Here is a 17,740-nt window from a genome sequence, read left to right on the forward strand (position 1 = left end):
TCAAACACCACGCTTGATGAGAAAAAGAGGAAAGTAGATATATGTGTGAAAAATGCGGTGTTGGACTCCGTGTACACCCCTGCTACGGAAACTTCCATAACCTAGTAAGGTACTGAAGGAGATGAACTTGTTTTGTGCGAATGAACGCTTCCAAAGAAGACATGCGATTTGAAAAAAATGTAGGCTACCCACAGTTTTGGAATTACCAGTTTTGTACAACCCTTGATCAACTGGTCTGGACCGTTTGTTATTTTGATATCAAACCTAGATGTATAGGAATTTTTAATGCATTCTCAGTGATTTATCTTGAATAATATTTTACCATAAAATTTAGATACATTTTTACTCATTTTAGATACCCCTGAATTTATTGTCTTCAGTGTAGTTATATATCGGGGCTTGAAAGTGGACAGCTAGGACCACCTGTAGCCACTGAAACAGGTAAGTTGAATTTTTAATTATTAGTTTGATTTTGTTCAATTGTTGACCTTTTATGTTGGGCAACCTTGAATTTCCTGCGCAACATACAGCTAATTTTGTGTTAGAAAAATCAGTTTAAGACCTTCCATATCTATATATATAAAATAGCTTGTCCTGACTGACTGGGTATGACCCATTATAACATGTTCAGGTGACTCTGTGCATACATGTGGACACAGATCAGTACAAGACGAGTCCACTCCAAGCTGTAATACATTGCAAAGTATGGAGTTATGAAGGCTCTGAATAACATCCAGTAAAACTGCAACTCAGGTTTGCCGCACTGCAAGAGTCAGTTCATCCACAGTTTGGTGTGGCTGAGAGAAGTTGCGCAGGTAATCATGTCTCACATGTTCAATAGTCTTGGAACCTAGCAGCCACTGTAGAAGTATAATATTTTGGAAAGCTTCCCACGAGATGCCTGCAGTGTGGTGGCGGGCACTGTCCTGCTGAAACATCCCGAATGTAAACAGTCCCCATCACAGGGATAACAACTGGATTGACAACCCTGTCCACATACAGTCGAGCAATCGTTGTGCCCTCGCCTATGGCAATTTCATATAGAAGCCAATAGCTTCCCAAACTGTAATGCCTAGAGTTGGCCCTGTGTGCCTCTCAACAATAAAATCAGCATAGCCCCTCTCCTTGGTATGCAATTGTGCATGATTACAACAATTTTCTTTAACAATATCAACTCTTTCAATGATACATTCAGTGGAGGCATTTCTACAGTGACTGCTATGAGATTGATCATAGATGCTCATATTACCATTTTTGAAATATTTCACACATTTTCTAACATTGCTAGGGCCCATGCACACGTCTCCATATGCATGCTGAAGTCTGTGCTGAATTACGCCAGCAGCAACTTCCTCCTTAGCAAGGAATTCAATGATGGCTCACTGCCAAAAGGAAATATTACTGTCTGACAGTTTTTTTAGTAACTGCCAACTAATGATGTCCATACGTTAACATATTTTGCAAAGTCTGCAGATTATGATGATGATGATCTTAGTTTTACTGTACTATATTGATGAACTCTGATTTCTTTTTAATTGTTGTTCATTAATTTCAGAATGACATTTGTAGTTTCATAGATACAATCCAAGGAAATCTGAAATTCGCCTGGATATCTCCTTCCCTTAAGTCCATGCAAATATCAAAACAAACCTATGCCAAAAAAGGAAACTTACTTAACATTTGGGCACTCATCACAAACATTCTGCTGCATCATCTGGAAACGACCAGGACCCAAATGTCGCGTAACCATTTCTTGCCGACAATTGCACTTTCTAGTTCCCTTTGCAGGTTTCATCACAGGCTTATTGCGTGTTATCTGAAAGCAAAAATATAATTATCAGAGATCTAAATAATTATTTAACATTTCCCAAAAAATGTTCTCAAAGAATGAATACTTCCATATAGCTCTGGAAATAATAAAAAATTAGAAGGATCAAGATCATACATTATCAAAGCCAGGAAAATAGCTTATTTAGGCAATGTTCTACGAGGTAAAAAGCACAGGCTTCTATATCTCATATTATGAGGAAAGATAGAAGGCAAGCAAGAAGCTGGTAGACCATCAATGTCATGGCTTCAAAACATCAAAGACTGGACTTGCATCAACATGAAAAACTCTTCAAGTTAGCTAAAGAAAGGGTGCTTTCTCCAGGGTTATCGCCAACATCTGGGGAACTGGATATGACACTTGAGGAAGAAGAAGATATCAGTTTGAAACCAGCATCCTGAACTGCATTTAAAGAAATAGTAATATATCTAGCGGGAAAAAAAAAAAAAAAAAAAATCTATAAGAAGTTAATGTCTTTAAATGGTGTAAAACTAATGGGTCAAAACTTTATTCACAAATATGAACATTGCCACATATTTGCATGGAATACAAGATCCTGAAAATATCACCATTCCTAGAATACAAGCGCATCGATTTCCTCGACCATACATCTGTCCCATATGTTAATTTCAAGTATCTGGCAACCCTGCTCCAGCCATAAAGCATTCTTAACCTCCTCTCCCTGTCACTTTGTGTCAGCTTGTGTAACATGGTCATTTTGTACGGGAACAGTTTAGGATCATTATGTAATAAACCTGCACTGTACAGCAAGATATTCCAAGTTCTCTTGAAGCCCATCAGGTAGACTTACCCAGGCTTCGCTACACGGCTACTCGCAGCACTCAAGTGTTTTCAGGAGAACGTAATACTGGTGCTTGAGGTCTCTTTTCTTTTGCTACATTGCCTGTCACCACAAATGTTCAGAACAAACGAAGAATAGTTTTATGTGCAGGGGATCCACCAAACCTGAAACACAGCTCGAAATCTCCTTTGCGCCACTGTAACACTTCTTGTCTCAGCATAAAGTAACACTGGTTTGGCAAGCTGTTCAACAGAAAGACAGCTGTAGTCCATTATGGGGAGAAAACAACTGACAGGTTGGTTACATCAGCCTCTACAGGTTTTTCCAGAAAAATAGTCCAGCCGTACACAAAATTTAAACAGCATTCAACCCAAGATTATAAAGTTATTTGCTTTGTAAATTTGAGCACTGCCCAGTATAATGAACTGTATTATTATTATAAAATAACTAGTGGCCAAAAAAAATGTTGTTGGAAGTACATATTGTTTGGTTAAATTTTCCACTTTTGGGTTATATTTAGCTACTTTTAAGAGCATATTTACTTGCATATTTGCTTATTAAAAGGACTGTGGTGAATTTGTGTGGTGTTAGGGAAATAATCATCAAAGATTAGGCCTCCGATGATTAAATCTTGGGGAGAGACATAACTGGTCTACCAATATGCCAAGCACAGCAAGGATATTTTTTATTTTACTGTAATTCATCACCGTTGGCCAGTGATGCTTAGATTATTGGCATACATATTATTTGTTCAGTATAAATGGTTAGGGAAGTATTCATACAATATGTACTTGAATGGTGATATGCTGGCTTACCAAGAGTTTCACCATACTTAGGCTATTCACAGTGTTCAGTGCTTTAAAATCATCTTGAAACACAGTACCACTTGCCCTAATTAGATTGAATTCTACAGGCTCATTACATGAAATTGGTGATTCTGTATCAAACCAACCATTTTTCACATGTATACCGTATATGACTTTATATCTTAAAAACAAAGTGAAGTGAATTTAATTTTGAATCTAAAATACTAATGGAATTCCATTGGTTTTCTGTATAGTCTTTTAGCAATAGCAAGCATGCAGATATTCTCTTCAAAGAGAAAGGTTGTTCCTCTTCGTCTTCATGTATCTACACAGCCAAATTTTGCTTGCTTCAAACTGTGAAATTCTTATATTGCTTTTCTTTGTGATATCCAGCGCCCTTTAACTGTAGCATTCCATGAAAAATTGAACTGTTCTTTCTCAATCCAATCACATATTTTTACAATTCTTTTTTCAATTTCTGGATGCTGGCCTGATTTTGATCCCTAAAATGATAAGGCTGACTTCTTGACACACTGCAACTATTCTTTTTCTTTAAGCCAGCTCTACACAAAACTTGCACGCTGTGGCACGTTTGCTGTTATTTTCTACAGATGTGATCACCAGCGAACAGATTTCTATATAAATACATATCGATTTAGAAAACTAAAATGAATTATATTTTGTATTATCTCGACAAATCATGACGTGTAGAGTTTTAAAAAACACAATGTTTATTTTCCATATTCTTCCATATTTTGGAGTTTAGCACATACCAGTATATGTTCCACATTCTTAGTCATTAAAGTCAATATAGTCCATATTTCGACTAAAAATTGTTAAACTAACAGACTGCGTCTGTCCCAAAATTTTGTCACTTGGGAAATCCCATTCATCAACAATCTGAAAACAGGTTGTCACAGACATAAGTGTGAGGAATGACTTACTTTCTGTGAAATTTTTGTGCATCAAAAAAGCACTCAAAAGGCCCCAAAACTTGCATCTGTCACTTTCTGAAAGTTTTGAAATTGTGAACAGTACTGTATAATAGCTGGATTGTGGTAGAGGTAAAGTTGCAAATGTAGCAAAAATGAAGCTGGACATTGTAGTTTCAAAGAACCCTGGATATGAAAAAATGGGAAAGATTGCTGCAATGCTATGTGGAGTTAACAATGGACTTAAACCCAGTAGACACTGTGAAGTTCCCTTATTACCTCTTCTGATGTTAAATGCAGTTTCAGTCAGTATAAATCTGCCCTCAGACAATAGATGATGAATCGCTTTCCAGCACTTAAAAGGTACATTTTGTAATCCATTCGTTTGGTAACAGAGAATAAAAGATTGTATGTTCTTCACAAGTCATATAAAAATGACAACTGCAACATTATTTTTCATGTAGGCTATGTTTAGCTTCACTGAACTTTAATATTAAAACGATTTTTTTTTTTTTTTTTTTTTTTTGTAGTTTCAAGTCCATATATAATTCTATAGTTCGATACATATATATGTACATTGTACATATTTCACTAATTATTATAACATATAAATCAGTTCGCTGGTGACCACTGATAAAAAAAAAAATTCTTTGCTATTTGCTATGGCGACGATGAAATAGGAAAGGGCTAGGTATGGGAAGGAAGCAGCCATGGCCTTCATTAAGGTACAGCCCCAGCATTTGCCTGGTGTGAAAATGGGAAACCACGGAAAACCATCTTCAGGGCTGTCGACAGTGGGGTTCGAACCCAATATCTCCCACATGTAAGCTCACAGCTGTGCGCCCCTAACCGCACGGCCAACTCCCCCGGTCACAGTTAATTTAAACAATGGATTGTAACTCTTCATTTTCTAATCGATCACCAACTACTATTCACTTCTGAATGTAAAAAAGTATTAGCACAAAGTTTGGTATATATTATAGACCAAGCGTACATCTCCCACATTGTTACTACAAACATACTAATGAAATGTGATTAGACCAACACTACGCATAGCTTGCAGTGCAGTGCTTTAACTGCAGTTTTGCCACTTGTGCTGCTCAATCACTGCCTACAAACGGATTACCAGCCATCCAAACAATTGATATTTTCACAATCACCCTGTGTGCAAAAAATAAATGGAAAACACTCATGATTGAAAACATTTGCATAATTATGGCAGAAAAATTGTGCAAATTTGTATTTTTCCCCAAATTTCTATTTCAAAGTAAAGGGTAAGAAATTGATTATGGTGGGGGGGGGGGGAGATTACACTGATAAGTGCAGTGACTACAGCTAGCTATGATATTAATTCAGTAAAACGTTAATTTCAATGTTTTTAATGTAACAATTCTACAGGAGAAATCAAATTAACCCTTTGAGGTGTGGATTTTCAAAGCACTGACATACCCTTCAATTTAGGTTTTTGCAGGCACATAAATAAACCCCATTATGAATTACTGTAGAGCACATAATATGCTATATTTTTAAAAATGGCCAAGTCGTACAGGAAAAAGTTAAAAATCACAGTATCACATAATCTTCATGATTAATAATGTCTTTTGCATGGTATTTCACAAAATATAGTGGTGGACACAAATGTTACAGTCTTTGCACTAATATATGGACCTTTGGTTCCTTTTTTGAGATGATTTTCTCTCATTTTGAGGTAGGGAACTATTATGATTGAAATGAATGAACTGTAGAATTGATTTGTAATAATTACAGAGCACGAGCCAAGAAAATATAATAGTATGGATGAATGGATCAGTGGACCAGTATCCTTATACTTCTATCATATGTTTGTGTACATGACCCTTAGCATAATTCCTAAAAATCAACCCAGTCCTTTCACTATTACATCAGTCTGTTTTTGTACTCACATTGAGAGAGGAGTTCCCAGACAATTATTTTCCATGAACTGTGCACAATACACGTTTTGCGCCTCTTTGCAGATGGTGGTTGTAATTCTTCTTAGTCACAATCACTTATTCCTTCACCCTTGATTATGACAGTTTCAGAAAGGAAGTCATCAATTTCTTCATTCACACAGGAAAAATCAGAATCCTCACTTACACCATTCATCAAGATTTTTAACACTTTCTCAATATTTAGTACTATTTGAGCACAACTGTAAGCAGCCATGTTCATCAGCTAGCAGTTGATTCCCAAAAACCATAGTTATCACACACAAAAACAGTTTACAGCACTTCGCATGAGGATACGAATAAGCGCAAGCTTCAGTAACATAGCCAACAGTTGGCACATACCGTATGTTTGTGAATCATTACTCAATGGCATAGAGAAGCAAAGATATAACACCCACAAGTTTGATACGCAATATATTGCGTTATAACTGCTGTGGCACTTATTGCGAGATGCAATATATTGTACTGTGATGCGCATAGCTCTTCTTACTCTATACAGAATACACGAGCAATGTAAATACAGTAAAAAATGCAGTACACATCACCTACATTTTCAAAACAGTCTTGTTCTTGTGTTCTTCCTAATTAAAAAAATTGCCTGATCTCAATGTCAGCCGTAATCTAAAGGTAGGCTTTTGTAGTTGAAAGGTCCCTGCCTTTGTTCATTCCTCTGTCTCACTCTCCAGTCCTCCAATCAGTGCACGTTTCAAATCCACCACATCGCTGCATAAAACTAGACAGCTGATTATCCTTGGTAGTTATGAGACTTTGTGAGGTGAACAATAATTTGTCCTGTATTTTTTGTACTTTCATTTATTATTCTTGAATTGTACTATTCATCCGATATGTGAATTATACTGTATTTTGTTACGAAGGAAGCCATTCTTTTTCAGTGTTTACTCAGTTAATAAAACTAAGTTTTTCCAGTCTGTTAAAACACGAAATATAACACTATGACATCCTTGTAAAAAAAATTGCAGCAGAATGACATGTTTCATTCTACAAAAACATTCTCAAATTCTATCAAATCACTTTTAACCACGCATGCATATGTACAATATTGTTTATGTTGCATAAACTTGTCAATGATTGTGAATGGGTGATATTATGAACAAGTGCAACACTTTAGGGTCATATTCATGAATGAGACTTTGACTTCGACTTACGTAAGTTCGCTCAGTTGAGTTTCGTGGAAGTCTGTTTCACAGACGCAACTCTTACAAAATAGACTCTGGCACGAGTAGACTTTGGTAAGTTATGTGAAGAATCAGATATGAAGTTGGCAATGAATACAATGGGAGCGCAGTGTAGTGTCTCCCATCAATCAATGTTGTTGTGGTTTTGGTTTTTTTCCCCTTAAATTCAGCTGTTCCCTGCATTACAGATCCCACTGGACTCTACATTAATTCAATCCAATACAGTTAATTTAATTTCTCGACGATGGATGGGAAGTGTTATTAAAATTAGTAAAAGAGAAGAAAGATATAGTTGAAAACAAAAAGACAGACAGTGTTGTTATGAGAGAGACCGGGCAAGCCGACCGTGCGGTTAGGGGCGCGCGGCTGTGAGCTTGCATCCGGGAGATAGTGGGTTCGAATCCCACTGTCGGCAGCCCTGAAGATGGTTTTCCATGGTTTCCCATTTTCACACCAGGCAAATGCTGGGGCTGTACCTTAATTAAGGCCATGGACGCTTCCTTCCAACTCCTAGGCCTTTCCTATCCCATCGTCACCATAAGACATATCTGTTTCGATACGACGTAAAACCACTAGAAAAAAAACTTATGAGAGAAAAATTAAAAGCGTGGGAGGACATTAGTGCAAAAAATTTTAGCATAGCTAATACAAGCAAGAGAAGTGGAGACCGGTTGAAAAAGTGTTGGATCAACATTCAATTTAGATCCAGACAATGTAAAATGGAACAAAGAAAGGGAAGTATTGCAACTGGTGGAGGGCCTAGTACAAAAGATGACACAAGGATGACAGTTTTCTGGCAATGGTGGAAAGTGTAGTACCTCACCTTAACTGACACCAATGGATTCATGGGTGAAGAGGATACGGAACAGGAGGTATTGTATGATGAATTCTCTGAAGTACGAAGAACATCTGGAGCTGAGAGTGGGCCTACATTACTGGCAGAATCATCAGCTGAAAAGGAAGCCACAAACCAAGAAAGAGTACTGGTATGTCCAAATGTGTGACTAAACCACAAGCTGTGACAATGTCATATCTGCAAGCCAGGAAGGAACTATATAGACCAGATGAAAGAGCTTCACCAACTCAAGATTCAACAGGAGGAGTTCCTTGTAGCAAGGATGAGATTCCAAGAGGAGGTGCATAAGTTGACTTCATGCAGATGAATGAACTCCATCAAATAAAAAAAGCAAAATACAGTATAACCAATAATGTATGTGTTAACCTAACCTGAAATGACTGATATTAATGGACACACTATTTATTATTATATAAATATGCAGAATTATTATGAAATTGAATTTAGGGCATTAATAAAACAATTTTATGAGGCAATGATATTATATAATTGTGGTAATGCATTTATGAAAGGTTAACGTTGTTTATTTTAGATAGGGACAGAACCGTTTCAGTTAAAACATCGTTCCATGATACGTCTTCTGGCTACCGCTCCCGACATTTGGGGTGTAGGTCGGTAATGATGTTCACCATTGTCATTCCCTTCATCAGGTTCTTCCAGGAGACCACGATCTGCAGCAATGTTATGAAGTACAACGGTAGTCGCAATGACCGGAGGTATGTTGTTTACTTTCAATGTAACTCCCTTGATAAACACAGAAATTTTTTCTTCCAGCTTCCAAATGTTTTCTCTACTATGTTTACAGCAAGAATGTGAGAGGCATTGCATGCTTCCTTAGGTGGTGGTTGATGATTAATAAGGGGTGTCATCAAAAATGGCCTGCAAGCGTAACCGCTATCTCTAACAAGTAATCTACGTCACTGTCCCGTTTCAAACTGTAAACAAATCCTGCTGTTTTTGAAAATTCTATTAACCTGTGCAGAACCCAGCCAACCCATCATGAAATCAATAAACTTAATATCACGGTTGACTATGCCCTGACAAATGAAACTAAGAATTCATTTCCTATTACGGAAAACCTCAGCATGGTTGCCACCTGGACTTAGTATTGGTACATGGGTGCAATCAATAGCTCCATCCACTCCAGGGAAACGGGATCTTTCATACACACGACGTGCATTATTTCAACATTCAGCTTCATTTGGGAACGAAACAAACTGGTCTCTTTCGGGCAGGATCGATATTCTCCTGATTATTCTACATACTGAGGGCTGGCTTACTCCTCGTAAATCAGTGGAATCACTTTTGGAAGTTACATGAAAACCATGGAAGTGTGAAAGGCTATTGTATTTGCCATAAGAATGCATTAATCTGTACTGATCATCCCTTAACCTAACTAGATAACACGATGAGTAGAAAGTGCAAACATTTTACACTATAGTAACTGTACCATGAGTTTCTATCCCCTCCTTAATAATACTGCTGCGAGATTTGTAGCATCCTGGTAAATTATCATTGCTACTCCTATTTTTAATATCTTGAGGTAATGCCTCTTAATTGATGTCATATTTGGTGTGAAATTTAAATTTGGAATTATATGTACCTATCTACCGCCGTCCCCAAGAGATTGGATTTGTGTATGCCATGTATGTTTTCAATTGTGAGTTGTGCATCGCAAAGCTCGGCCTTCGTGACGCACTCGCTGCCTGCCTCCATGGCGACGTGCCCCGCCTTCCTTGCTGACCAATAAGGGCCAACCTCCCCTCCTATATATGTTGTGACCCTCGCCTCGGCATAGGTCTTTGGATCGCCGGTATTTACTTGTAGCTTTTCGCTCTGATCTACTGTGGGCTCAAACTCCTCACTGCCGGGGCATGGAGGTAATGTTTTCAAAGTCAACGGGAACGAAGGGAGGATTATTCTGACTTGTCATGTGAAGTTCTTAAAGTATGTAACTGTGGCACACGAGTACCCTTGGTAAACACCTTGTTGCTTATGTAGTCACTATCTTTCAAACTGGATGTCGCCCTCTTGGCAAGTTAACTTAATTAACTCGTAGTATGGCATAGCCACCGTTTCATTGGCCCTCGGGCACGTAGGTCATACTCTGCCTAATTTTATTGGATAGCCGCGTTGTGGTGGAATCCGGGCTTTTATCAATAGTTGGGTTATATAACGATGAAGGCCATCCGGAAAGTGGTACCCGTTTGCGCAATAAAGACACAAGTAAATATTAACAAATATACAAATTTTTATTGGAAAGAGCATACTTTACACTACTTTTCCACATAATCTCCAAGCAAATTTAGGCATTTGTCATAATGTGGGACGAGTTTTTATATTCCAGCGTCATAGTCCTCCGCCGCCAGCATATTGAGATACGTAGTCATGGCTTGTTTAAGTTCTTCATCGCTGTCAAATTTTTTTCCCCACTAGAAAGTCTTTAAGCTTTGTAAAGAGATGAAAATCCGAAGGGGCCAAGTCTGGGCTATACGGGGGATGGTTGAAGGTTTCCCACTTGAATTGCTGCAAAAGTTGTTGTGTTATCGCAGCTGCATGAGGCCTGGCAATGTCATGAAGGAGAATGACGCCTGTAGACAATAGACCTCACCGTCGATTTTGCATTGCCCGCCGTAATTTCTTTAATGTTTCACAATACGCATTAGCATTAATTGTGTCTCCACGGGCCATAAAATCAATGAGCAGTACACCTCGGCGATCCCAGAAAACGGTTGCCGTGAGTTTCCTGGTGGACAGAACTGTCTTGAATTTTTTGGTTTGGTTGGTGAATGAGCATGATGCCACTCCATTGACTGTCGTTTACTCTCAGGTGATGCATAACAAACCCATGTTTCGTCCCCAGTAATGATGCGAGTAAGGAAAGAGTCTCCTTCATAGGAATATTGTCCCAGAAACGTCAGTGCTGCAGCCATATGCTTGGTTTTGTGCTCCTCTATAAGCTTGTGAGGGACGCACCTTGCACAGATTTTTTAATAATGCAGATGGTCTTTGACAATTTCATAAACAATTGTTTGAGACACATTAGGAAAATGTTCACAGAGTTCATCAATTGTGACGCGCCGATTGTTCCTCATGCATTCGTCTACTGCGTTCAGCAGTTGGCCTGTAATGACAGATGGCCTCCCTGAACGCTCCTCATCGTGTGTATTCCCCCTCCCCAGGTTGAAGTTGCGACACCAGCGCCAAACAGACGACTCTTCCATCACATTGTCTCCATACACCTCCGTTGACTGGCGATGAATATCACAAGGTCGAACGTTTCGTGCATTAAGAAATTTAATCACAGCCCTCACTTCACAACTGGCGGGGTTCTCAATTTGTTTAAACATTTTAAACGATCACGGACACAACACAGGCAATGCTAGCGTCACGCAACCTCGCACAGAGCAGGCAGACAAGCCACTGACGCGGTCTGACCTTGCCAAGCGGCTACCCGAGTCGTCAGCGCTTCATGCGGCACTAGCGGGTACTATTTTCCGGATGGCCCTCGTATGACTGATTCTAGGTCGCTTAGAGTCGGCAAGCAAACTTGTAAAATCAAAATGCAATATCTCTGGCCATGACCAGCCTCACTGATGTAAAGACCCAGTGTATTCTGGATCCCTTTTTGCTCATTTTCTTAGGTGATTTGGCGCGTTTGGGAGCCTTGTGCTTTCGATCGTTTTCCTCTTTTATATTTTTTTTCCTTGTGGTTTAAAATATTGTACGTGTAAATTCCTATTACCTAGCTTATTGAAGATACATGTTACGAGTTTTCCAGAATTAGCTGGTTCTAAACAAATTATGTATATGTCAGACGCGTCTCACGTTATTAATAGCACGTCAGATGCGTCTCACGTCATTAACAGCAAGTTTCATCTGTTAACAGTTTTAAATAGAAGCCGTAAGCTTCATTAATCTTTTTCGGTTTACTCCCAGTCCTATGTTTCATAGACATAGCTGAAAGCTACTCTTTAAATAATGTATTAAATATTTTCCTCAATGTTGCACTTTTATACTATTTGAAAGAAAAGGAAAGGCCTCAAAGGGGAAATAGCTTGAAATAAAGTTTACGTACTACCCCCATGCTGTGCTCTCTCTGTCCAGAACTTGGCCTGCACACTTCTTTCCTCCTCTATCCGGATAGCACGGTACAAAGTGGTAGCAGAGCATGGTTGAATGGGTCGGGACTGAGCACTTTTCATTGTCTTTAAGTTAACTCTCTGTTTGCACTCTGGAAATTCTTTCTGTGCTGTTGAAAATTGTTTTTCTTAGTCAACATCATGGCAACTCGAGATGTGCCATATCCAGGCTCCTTACAGAAGGAGCATCTACTGAACGAGGTAAATCTATTTCTGTGCCCCATTATACAGATGGTGAGGTCAGTGGTGCGGTGTCCTTGATTCACAAAAATTTAACGGAGAATGTGTCGGTGATGGAGTTTTCAGAAAGCGATATAGCTTCTATTCACCATTTGAAACGGGTTCAAGGTCGCTTGAACCATTAATTACACCGAACTAAAGATTTGCTTACCCTAGATCTTAAAGAAGACCTTAAGAATCAAGTCGAGACCTTAAGATCGGAAACCTCCGTCTTGGAAAAAACAGATTCATGGTTGGCTAGGATTACAATTAGATCTAAGCAGGGGCTCCCTCCAACTACCCAAGTTGAACTAGAGTTAAATAAGTTGACCGACAGTGTACAGTTAAATGGCCTTTGCTTCCATTAAATGACCTCCGGGGGGCTCAGCAAAAGGATCAACAGCCTAGTCTAGTGATTCTTAATCCTGGTGTTTTTAATTTGCCACACCCACTAAGTTAATGTTAAAAGATGCTCCTCGTTACTCAGTAAATTCAGCGAGTGAAGTTGTTGCATTTCTCCATTTCCTAGTCGAATTTCAGGATCACGCTTTAGTTTTTGAGTTGTCACACGTTCAGATTTTGCAAATTAATTAAACTTATGCTACTGGTGTGCTTTCTGATAAGATAGTTAGGCCTAGCGCTATAGCTGGACAAACTTCCTTACACGATTTTCATTATAATTTGTTGACTTATTTTATCCCCGCTCGTGCCCTCAATTCCTTAACTCAAAAATTTTATTTTAGAGTACAGCGCCTAGACGAAGGCTTGTCGGATTTTATTTCTGATACTAAGTTCTACGCCTGTGTTTTTGCTCTACGTTATACCGAGGAGCAGATGGTGTCTACTATGGTAGAAGGCATTTCTCCGCTTTATCGATCCCGTTTGTGTTTTGTGGTTCAGCCCTGTAATTTCGTCAAATTGGAAGCTATGGTAGTATCTGCTGAGGGAGTTCGCCATGCTGACTCTTCGCGAGTCGAGTATACCCTCCCCTGTTAATGCAACGGATCCTTCTACTTCTGGGAAGCCCGTTCCTTCGAGAAAGTGCTATGGCTGTGGGTTTCCGGACCATTTATGTAACCGGTGTCTTTTTCTATCCTCTAGCAGGCCTTAGCCTAGTGCCAGTTCTAGCACGAAACGTAACCTTGAGTCAACTCACATCGTTTGTTTTCGGTGTGGGTTAATGGGTCACATTGCGAGACATTGCCCTAAAATTCCAGGAAACAGCTGACTAGACAGGGAGTCTGTATCAGCTGGAGCCATCGACCCAGTTGCTTGTAATAATCATCAAAATTTGGTCTCCTCTGATCAGCCTTCTCTGATTTGCCCGCCATAGTGTTTGAAAATATCTGCTGATGTTAAGGGCTTTGCCCCTTTTATTATGATAGAAGTTAATAATGAACCGGTCTCAGCCCTCTTGGACTCTGGAAGTGTAGTTTCACTTGTAAGTGAATCCTGGTTCTCTTCACATAAAGCCGTTTATAAATTTCCTAATATGGAGCCGGTTTCCTTTTCATGTGTTTCCGCTAATTTCTCTAAAATTGAAATTGTAGGAGTGGTTAAGAGTAAAATCTGTATTTCCAATTTTACTTGGAAGTTTTGTCGCTATGTCGCTCAGAATTTGTCCTGCCCTGTCATTCTTGGGTCTAACTTCCTTGCTCATTCCAGGCTTATATTAGATATGCAGAATTGTCTGCTGTTTCATATTTTCGAACCCTGTGAAAATTCCTTTCCATATGCGTAGTTCTGCATCTGTTTCATTGGTGTCGCCCCCTCAAAGTGAGTTGGTGTCCGATCTTAGCCATTTACCTGAGGATCAGGCTGAGTACGTGCATTAGGAAGATAATGCGTTCCCCAATGTCCTTACCGAAAAATTAGGAGTGACTAATGTCCTTGAGTATAAGATCGACGTCACTGATTCCATCCCTGTAAGAAATCCACCTTATCGTCTCTCGCCTCCTAAAACGCAGGCATTGAAGGAGATTATTAATAAAATACTCGAGGATGGGATCATACATCCTTCTACTTCGGCCTACTCCTCTCCTATTTTTCTCGTGCCCAAATCTCAAGGCGGGTTTTGGCCTGCTCTTGATTGCAGGATTTTAAATAAGAAGATCGTGTTACAATCCGTTCCGCTTCTGGATTTGCACTGTTGTTTTTCGTGGTTTAAAAGGGCCAGGTACTTCACGGTTTTGGATTTTAATCAGGCTCATTACCAAATCCCTTTAGGCGAGGAATCTCATCATTTGCCGCTTTTGCTACTGACTGGAACCTTTACGAATCTTGTTGCGTGCAATTTGGAATTTCGATAGTCGCAGCGGTGCTTACCAGGCTCCTTGATCATCTATTTTCGGATATCAAGTTCAGTTACGTCTACCATTATTTGGATGACGTCGTTATCTACTCGGAGACCTTTGAGGTTCATCTCCACCATATCAAAGAAGTTCTGTCGCGGCTGCATAAAGCTGGTCTTATGGTCAAGTTGTCCAAGGTATCCTTTGCTAGGCCCCAGATGCCATTTCTCAAGCACGTTGTTCCATCGAGTGGTCTCCGTCGAAAAGTCTCGAAACCAGGCCATTCACGAGTTCAGACTACCTACGGATGTTAAGGGTATTGCCCGCTTTGTCGGAATGATCAATTTTTTTCAAAAGTTTACTAATTTTGCTAACTCTTAACTCTCTTCGCCGTAAGGGGGTTAAGTTTTAGTGGGGTTCTTCTCAGCAAGCTGCCTTTGAGGACTTGAAGTTAGCGCTATCTAATGCTCTGGTCGGATTTTTCTAAGCCCTTTATCGTTCAAACTGACGCCTCTTCGTCCGCTGTTGCGGCTGTCTTATTGCAGGATTCTGGTTTAGGTAGATGTCCTGTCGCATATGCTTCCAGAACTCTTTCCCCACTGGAATCAAGGTATTCTGTCTATGAGCTCAAGGGTTTGGCAGTTTTGTTTGCCTTAGAGAAATTCCGCATGTACTTCGAGCACGTTAAATTTGCACTTGAGACGGATAATCAAGCGCCGAGTTGGGTCCTACGGAAGCCTAGGAGGACTGGTCGTGTAGCTCAATGGGCCATCAGGATTTCTGCTTTCCAATTCAATGTTTGCCATATTTGCGGATCGGATAATGTGGTGGCCAATTCCCTTAGCCAAATGTTTTCTGACGATACCCGTCTTAGTAATTCTTCTGAATCTGAACCTACAGTTTCGTTCCCCCTCTCCAGTCCTATTTTGTCACATGCCCCCTTGTTATTCCATAACATTCCTAAGATTCAAAGGGAAGATCCTATATTAGGGCCTATTAATCAAGACTTAACTAATGGCATGATCAATTCCCCTTATGTCTTGGGTGTTCTCTGCTATCCTTCGCTTTCTGATAAGATGAAGGTGGTTACACCCTCAGTGTTGGTACCTATGATTTTCAAGTACTATCATGAAACTTCTCTCGCGGGCCATCTAGGATTGTTTAAAACTAAGGAAAAGATTAGGGAGAATTTCATCTCAAAGGGTCTTGACAGAGAAGTCCGGGAGCTTGTTAAAGCATGTAAAACATGCCGGGTCAGTAAATCATCATTTAGTTGCATTTAAGCATCGCTTTCTCCACAGACTAGATTTTTATGACTGTTTTATCTTGTATTAAAGCATGTATTATACTTTAATGAGGAACCCAGTTCAGGGCCCTGACTTAGCTTTAGTTTAAGTATGGCTGAAGATGCTTACAAAGCCTAAGTGAAACATATCCCATTTTAACATATATGTAATATTTGTATGTTAAACTTAAAGATTATAAAGTATTGGAATGGTGGTTTTTAATAAATGTGTTTGAAACTTTTACACTGGAGTGTTTATCGTAGAGATACGATAGGAATGACAGAAGGGCGAGTATTCATTCTGGTGAAAGAAGAATTTGTAAGGTACGAAAAAGTTAAAGATGGCAAATATGAAATTCTAGGTGTGGCTCATCTCTAAAGATAATAGGCAACTTGATGTTTTTGAAGCGCACAGACCGGGAAAGGGTGGCACAGACGCTAATTTGGAATTATCTGGTAAGATAATCAGCTATGTGGGAAACGATATGGAAAGGAACGTGATCGTAGCAGGTGATCTCAAATTACCAAATGTCAATTGGGAAGGTAATGCAAACAACAGGAGGCATGACCAACAAATGGCAAACAAGTTAATCTGGGAAGTACAGCTGAATCAGAAAGTAATGGAACCAACTACAGGGAAGAATATTCTGAACATGGTACTGGTAAAACCAGATGAGCTCTATAGAGAAACCAACGTAATATGTGGCATTAGTGATCACGAAGCCATTTTGTAGTAGTTAAGAATAAAAAAGATAGAAAGGAAGCTCATAAAAGTAGGACTATTAGGCAGTACCATATGGCTGACAAAACAGGCATGGAGGAGTTAAAGAAAAGTATAATCGGTAGAAAATAAAAATGAAAACACACTGTGGGATGCATTTACAGCAATTGCTGAAGAATGTAAAAACAGGTAGGTACTGTACCTTTAAAAGTGGTAAGAAATGGTAAAGACCCACTATATTATAACAGAGAAGTAAAGAAACTAAGGAGGAGGTTGGAAAGAAATAGAGTTAGAAATACAGACATGCCAACTTTCAAAAGTAAAAAATCAGGAGAAATTTGGCAGCGATTCATGACATATTACAACACATCACTGATGGCAGAACATGTACTAATTCATTATAATTCAATACATTAACAACTTTACTTGGCCTGCATATATATATTTTTCCTTATTTATATGTGAATATTAAATACTGAACATACCTGAACTTTAGGAACATGTGACTTCTCATCCTTCAACGTGGTAAACACATTACGACTAATTGTTGTTCAATATACAATATTAAATAGAAGGAAGGATCCACCTCTTCAATACACTGTTATTAAGTTGAACCAAATAGAGGTTACAACCTGTTCATTTGGGACCAGTTTTCAACACATTTGAAGTGTTATTATCAGCCAATTAGCAAGGCA

General features: G+C 39.2%; 1 protein-coding gene across 1 annotated transcript in view; it reads right to left on the reverse strand.

Moving 5' to 3' along the window:
• Nucleotides 1-17,740, reverse strand: part of shv (DnaJ homolog shv) — a 64,907-nt gene that overhangs the window by 31,500 nt on the left and 15,667 nt on the right. The window contains exon 3 of the mRNA XM_067145805.2: nucleotides 1,674-1,816. Within this exon, the coding sequence (XP_067001906.2) occupies nucleotides 1,674-1,816 (143 nt within the window). The remainder of the gene's footprint in view (nucleotides 1-1,673; nucleotides 1,817-17,740) is intronic.

Source organism: Anabrus simplex, chromosome 4, assembly GCF_040414725.1.
Source record: "Anabrus simplex isolate iqAnaSimp1 chromosome 4, ASM4041472v1, whole genome shotgun sequence".
Lineage (NCBI taxonomy): Eukaryota > Metazoa > Arthropoda > Insecta > Orthoptera > Tettigoniidae > Anabrus > Anabrus simplex.